Source organism: Poecilia formosa, unplaced genomic scaffold (genome assembly GCF_000485575.1).
Source record: "Poecilia formosa unplaced genomic scaffold, Poecilia_formosa-5.1.2 Scaffold998, whole genome shotgun sequence".
In the NCBI taxonomy this organism is placed as follows: Eukaryota; Metazoa; Chordata; class Actinopteri; order Cyprinodontiformes; family Poeciliidae; genus Poecilia; species Poecilia formosa.
Genome location: NW_006800937.1, coordinates 37,270 through 43,996, shown reverse-complemented (window position 1 = coordinate 43,996; position 6,727 = coordinate 37,270). Strand labels below are relative to the sequence as shown.

The 6,727-nt window shown below is 39.8% G+C and overlaps 1 protein-coding gene across 1 annotated transcript; it reads left to right on the top strand.

Moving 5' to 3' along the window:
• The first annotated feature begins 28 nt into the window (after nt 1-28).
• LOC103132329 (multiple inositol polyphosphate phosphatase 1-like) lies at nt 29-6,285 on the top strand. Its single transcript, XM_016667323.1, has 7 exons — nt 29-593; nt 822-1,013; nt 2,138-2,338; nt 2,543-2,640; nt 3,223-3,353; nt 3,435-3,568; nt 4,760-6,285. Exons 1-7 carry the CDS (start codon nt 191-193, stop codon nt 5,011-5,013), a joined length of 1,413 nt encoding a protein of 470 aa, XP_016522809.1. The 5' UTR covers nt 29-190; the 3' UTR covers nt 5,014-6,285.
• Nucleotides 6,286-6,727: the final 442 nt, after the last annotated feature.

Sequence of the window (6,727 nt, the reverse complement as noted above, 5' to 3'; positions counted from 1 at the left end):
TAGGCGAGAGCGGTCCATGAGGCGTCTATCCTTATATTATGTCTATGATATCTATGGCTACGTTTCAGTCTCTGACTTCCTGGTTCGATTCGGTTGATCGGTAAAAAATAAGGGGTACTTAAAAGGCATCTAGAAGGTCTTGTTGTCATATCTGGGAACATAAACACGGCAAACAAAGGTATCAGCTGATATGTTACATATCGGAACACACGGATTCCTGTGGCTGGCGGCTCTCAGCCTAATTCAAAACGTTGAATTCTGCTCTTCCGCGGAAATACCGGATGTCCCTAGTATTGCCACTTACTTCGGAACTAAGACTCGCTATGAGGAGGTGAAGCCGAACCTACTCCGAGACCCTTTAACCGTGAACACCTCGGTCCTCAGACCCCCGCCAGGTGAGTTTTGCACCCCATTCCACGTGACCGCCATCATTAGACATGGTAGTCGGTTTCCTACCATCAAGAACATCCGCAGAATACACAGACTAAGCGAGCTACTCCAGAATGAAACTTCCAGAACCTCAGAGAGCTCCACTGGCTGGCTGGTTGAGCTCCGGAACCGTTGGGAACCCTGGTACACCGAGGACATGGACGGTAAGCATTCTAGACTGGAGTTTTTGCTGGCAACTTTTGCAGGGAATTTCTTTTCAGGAAATATTTTTCAAGTAAAAATCTGAAGATGAATTTAAGGTAATAAAAGAAGAAAAAATGGATTTACATTACACAGGATAAAAAAAAATCAGGCCTTTTTAAAAATAATAATTTGCATCTAGAATTTTTAAATATTCCAGAAAAATGAATCCTCTTATGCCTCTTAATCAGGTCAGCTGGTGAGGAAGGGTAGGGAAGACCTCCAGTTCCTGGCCCAGCGGCTGGCCACTTTGTTACCATCTCTGCTGTCGGAAGAAAATGTGAGGAAGAGGAGAATCCACTTTGTGACCAGCTCTAAGCATCGCTGTGTGAGCAGCGTGGAGGCATTCCAGGAGGGTCTGCAGCAACACTGGGGTTGCCATGGTGACAGTCACCACTGCTGCTGCTGCTGCCACCACTGAAATATATTCTGGTGTTCCGACTGTCTGTGCTATCTCGTCAGATCAGCGCTACGATAGGAAAGTCTGTACTATGCCTGTCGGTCGCTGCTACCTTTCGAAAACCACTACCGTCATGTTTACATACCAAATACCTTATCAGTCAGTGTCAATGTTAAATATAATAATCGGAAATCATTATTTAAATGACGGTATTTAAGTGGCGCTTAGCAGTGATACGTAGCATAAAAATATGTGAATGACGAAAACTTTTCTAAAACCACCTGAACCCGTTTAAAATACCTACTTATGTAATTGCACTAATATCCTTCTTGAGAATAACGTGCCTGTTTTAATATGTAAAGCTAATACATTTAGATGCACTAAACCTCATATTAGAATCCTACCTTCATAAAATACACATGGTTCCACATAATGATCTACCAAAACTCCATCCAAATATTTTACCTGGTAAATATGTGGGTAGCACATTTTGCTGCAGCAGATTCCTTCATTTGAATGTTATAAAATACAGAAGTAGCACATGTTGATGCACTAAAACTATTACACCATAGACATAAACAGCTTCAATACCACATAATAACGCTACCAGCATGCTCTATTTGACAAGGTTTAATAAAAAAAAAATTAAAGGCCCTATATTTTAAATGAGGACAAAATGTCCCACAAAAACAACGTATTTTGTCCTGATTCACATGACTGACGACAAGTAATGACTTTCTTGCTTACAGTATACAGTAAAGTAAAGACATTGCGGATGACAAATAAAGCCATTTACAAATATGGTTACAAGTTGCCTGTCATGTAAACTTAAAACATGAAGTAATACAGCAGCTAAATGAAAGCCAGGTATAAAATAAATTAATTAAAGCTTGCCTTAATCTTTGACGAAATAAAACAGATGAAACGAAACTTCCACAGGTAGGATGTATTGATAAGAAATCTGCTGAGTAAGAAGTATGTGACATAGCATCAATGTGTGCATGCGCATTACCACAAGGTAGGACAGATTGATGAGTAGCACAGATAGTTAGAACACCTGACAAGTCTTTTACCTAAAATGTTGACCTCTGACCTCTGCCCTTACAGACAGTGCTCAAGGATACAACCATGAGGTGGATGATGAACTAATGCGCTTCTTTGAGCGTTGCCGTGGTTATGTGGAAGGCGTGGAGAACAACCACACTGCGCTGCTGGAAGTTGAGAAGTTCAAACATGGCGAGGAAATGCAGGCAGTGAGGAGGAGGTTGGCTGAGAAACTTGGCCTTTCTCTTCACCTACTCACCCCAGGTAGGAGCCAAGAGGCATTCCCTCAAGTTAGAGATGTAATATAGAACTTGGAAGTTGAAGAATATTACAACATTTCTCTTTTTTTTCTTTTTACCAATTTTGCAGATGTTTTTCTCATTCTGTGTGTTTAGTCACTCTATCAGATTGTAATGTTAGAAAGGAATATTCCCTTTGACCTTTTTTTCCCCTTTCTGGCACTTCTAGACTTGGTGGAAGCAGCGTTCTTCATCTGTTCCTACGAACTGTCCATCAAATCCATCCACTCACCATGGTGCTTCCTGTTTGATGAGAGTGATGCAAAGGTATGAGAGCAATATTTTCTGAAAGATATTTGCAAAATTGATATAAAACAAAAAAATTGCAAGGAAATGCATTATTTCTCAGTAAACTCACAGTGAACCTCAGTTTACTTTGGTTTAAAATGCTGAATTATCAAAAATAAAGTTTGAATCAATTCAGGTGTGGGTGAGCAAAGTGAAGGGTGCCTTCAGTAATGTCTGTCTAGGTAGCAGAAACCAACCTTAGCAAAATGTTATGAACATGTTAGGATGCACATCTTTTCTTATAAGACAAGGTTTTCACACCTTAAACTTTTAAGGTCAAGTTTAAAGTTTTCCCTACTACAAAAGCAAAATGGTTGATCAGAAATGGAAAGTTGAAAAGCTTGGTCCAGGCATTTAGACTCTTTGAATTGGAACACAGTTTGGTCAAAAGGGTTACCCTCTGGAGGCAGAAACAGAGATTTGTTCTGATTCATTTTGGATTTTCAATCAGGAAAAATGTTGGTTCTGAGGTTTATCATCTGGGATCTTGAACAAAGACCAGAATAGATTAAACTGATCAATGATTTTTGATGCTGTTTTCTCCTTATCATTTTTCTGCAGGTGTTGGAGTACAGTTTTGATCTGAAGCAATTCTGGAAGCGCTCTCATGGTCACTTAATCAGCAGTCTGTCCAGCTGTCCGCTCTTCCATCACATTTTCAGGACTCTCGATAAAGCTGGTCGTCCTCGCAGGTGGGGTGTTCCCTGACTAAGCTCTAGGAACCCCCTTATTGATTCCCTATTGTTAATTGACTGAATCCTGGTTGATTCCAGATCCACCGAGGCAGGGCCAGAACCAGCCTCTGTCTTGGTGGGACATGCTGAGACGCTCATCCCCCTCATCTCCCTACTTGGACTGTACAAAGACCAGACTCTGCCCACTGCTAGCAACTACCACTCACAGCATGGTATGAAGCCTGACATTTATCAAATTTGAAATGTGTATGTATTTCTTTCTACATGCCAGGAAGGTTCCCATTTTTGGAACAAAAAAAGGTCTCACTTTTTCCAAAAAGGAAAGATAAATTTTTACAAGGAAATTTTCTTAAAATGACAAAACACTGGAGTGCTAGAAGCATCTTTTAATTCTGTGTTATGTAAAAATAAGTAAAAAAGGAAAAAAGTTTAGTAAAATTTGAAGGCATCTAGAAGTGTTGGGGAAACTTTGTGCTAAAAAGACATTTAAAAAAAATTAGGAAAAGCCGACTCCTTTCTGGACATACTCAAAATTTCACCCAAATTACTAAATAAAAGAAAGCATTTATTTATTTATTTAAAAAAATATATATTTTATAATAAACAGAGTTTACACCATACTGGGATGGTCAGCGGAATTATTAAAATGGTAGTATATTGGGTTTTTTTTTTGGGGGGGCGAGGGGTTACAGGCAAACAGTCCCATTTTATAGCACAATCAATCAACTATGTTATCTTCGGTTGTTATGCCGTATGTCAAAGATAACTTAAAAGAAATTAGACTTCATAATTTGAAGCCTTAATATCGGGTCTCTGTCTCCTTAAGTTTCTACTCTTTGACACTCTGCCTTCAGCACGTCATCACAATAATGCTTCTCATTATGACGTTAGCAACCATTGTTGGGAGCATAGAACTGAGAATTAGTGTGTATGTTAATCAGACCAGCTAACTTGCAATTAGCAAGTTAGGTGCTTGCTAACTGCTGCTACTCTGTTAGAGCTGTGTGAGGGAGGTGAGGATGGAGGTGTATTGTGAGGTGGAAGCTCAGCTGGAGACTACAGCTCCAAGAGGAGCTTTGTGGAAATACTCGGCGTCCTGTGGGAGCAAACACAAACACCTCTGAATGACTGCCACAGGAAATTCAAGGAGTTCTCAAACATGCATGAAAGAATCAAGGCGACACTCTAGCTATGTTTTTGATTAGGGAATAATAACATGATATAAAGCTCATAAAATCTTTATTCAGCTCTCCTTACTCTAAAGAGTAAAGAGATTTCAATAGAGATTTTTAAAATCAACTTTTTTTTTAATCGACTGTAACCAACTGCCTTCAGAAGTCACATAGTGTTTTCAAATGAACATGTCCTGTTGTTCAGAACAATAACTGCACATCTCTCTGTAGGAAGAAGTTTCCGGACCAGTCGCATCATTCCATACGCTGCCAACCTGCTCTTCGTTCTCTATGACTGTCAGCGTGGCCCCCGACTACAGCTGCTCATCAATGAGACTCCACTACGCTTTCCAAACTTTCAGACTGAGGATGCACCACTCTACAGGGATGTTCGTGCAGCATACCGCTACCTGCTAGATGGCTGTGACTTCAACACAGAGTGTGAGAGGAAACCCGAAGGCCGGGGACCCAACACTGAGCTTTGACAGCTTTAACCCTTACACAATCTTATTCTGTCTTAATCCACCTGGTGACAAAGCCTCAAACTCACTCAGGCATCATCCAATCAGATACTGTAGCTGCAAAACTGCTCTTCAAGGTCTGAACTTTCTTAAGTGTTGCAAAAACTGACTGGAGTGATTATTCCCTCTTAGTGGAGCTGTGACACTCCATTGAAGTGATTTCTTTTCATAAACTGCTGTTTAAAGGCATCCAGATATCTACCAGCTCTTTTCAATAGCAAACAGTTTCTGTACCATTTCCAGCCTCTGCATACAAAAATATTAATGTAATCAACTGGAAAAATCTCTGTGTTCCACTCAACTAGCTGAAATTTACTGAAATTGTATTTAGATGAATACAAAGAATATTGCAGCAAGGCCTTACTCTAATTTTTTAACTGACTCTTTAATCTGGGATTCTGTCTGAAGCTTTAAATTAATTTCTTGCTGACTCAGGTTTTATTTAAGGCAGCAGTATGTAACTTTTATTTAAAATGTTTTCTACATATTTGTTAAAACCGTTGCTATGCCATGACAGCATAATATGAGCATATGTAAAGATGGATCTCTCTTCATAGATTGCAGCTACTATTGCAGTCTGCAAAAATGCACCGCTGCCAGTCGGTAGCCAAGAGGAAAGTCTTGGAGCTGTCAATCAATTCCTGTATGTGCTGCTAAATGTGTTGATGGCAGAGAAATAATTTGATGTTACAGGACCTATATTGGTGGCCATGACAATTATCCTGAACTTTCCTGGCAGGCTATGTTGTGATAAGCCAGTTGTAGTTTATCACATAAGCTACAACTGGCTTATGTTGTAGCCAGTTGTAGCTGATACAGCAGCTTCATGAAAGCCAGGTATAAAATAAATTAATTAAAGCTTACCTTAAACAGCTCTGTAAATGCTGTTTACTTTTGTAAACAGCATTTACAGAGCCCTCCTTCTGGCTCTGATTGGTCGCTTCTAGTAAGCACTGGGAGAAGGCATAGGACCACAATTTTTTTTCACAGCTTATCTGCCTCATCCCATAGTGTTGCAACATAGTGACAGTTTCAACTAATATTTAAAACATATTTTTTTATCAAATTTACATATTAACAGTTTTGAAATTGTGACTGCACAAATTCCTGCTCTGGGTTTAGAAAATATCTTGTGGGTGAAATAATTGGTGTATGTGCCAAATAAGTTTTCAGGGTGCTTTTGGTTCCAAATGTTTCTGAATTAAAGCTTTAATAAAGCAAGATTTTCAGATTAAATATTTGTGCTTATTTACTAAAGCAGAGACATGTGGGACTATTTCCTTTTCCCAGGCTCTGCTTTGGCAGCCCCGCTTTACTCCAAAGTAATCACGTTTCCACAGACCTGGCTAGGTCTGGAGCAGGGAGACGCCTCCATGGAGGGGACAGAGGTATATAACGCCTGAGCCCCACCTCCAGGAGTTATAAATAAAGCCATTTACAAATATGGTTACATGTAGACATGTAATTGTGTGGCGGTTGTCATACTCCAAACCGCCACACAATTTAACAATCCTTATTGGTCCCCCAAAACCTCATGAAACGGCGGAAAATTCTATACTGTACCATGCTGCTAGCACTTACCAACAACAGCGCAGCCCACCATAAATAATAACCCGGGCAGAACACGATGTGCTAAATAATAAAACATAATTTAACAAAGCTTTGAAGCAGATAAATT

What these genes read in the sequence shown, in the direction of transcription:
- LOC103132329 (XM_016667323.1), top strand. Translation starts at nt 191, where the DNA reads ATGTTACATATCGGAACACACGGATTCCTGTGGCTGGCGGCTCTCAGC. An exon ending in AAAGCTGGTCGTCCTCGCAG is followed by an intron (nt 3,354 to 3,434) that starts GTGGGGTGTTCC and finishes GGTTGATTCCAG; the next exon opens with ATCCACCGAGGCAGGGCCAG. An exon ending in CAACTACCACTCACAGCATG is followed by an intron (nt 3,569 to 4,759) that starts GTATGAAGCCTG and finishes ATCTCTCTGTAG; the next exon opens with GAAGAAGTTTCCGGACCAGT.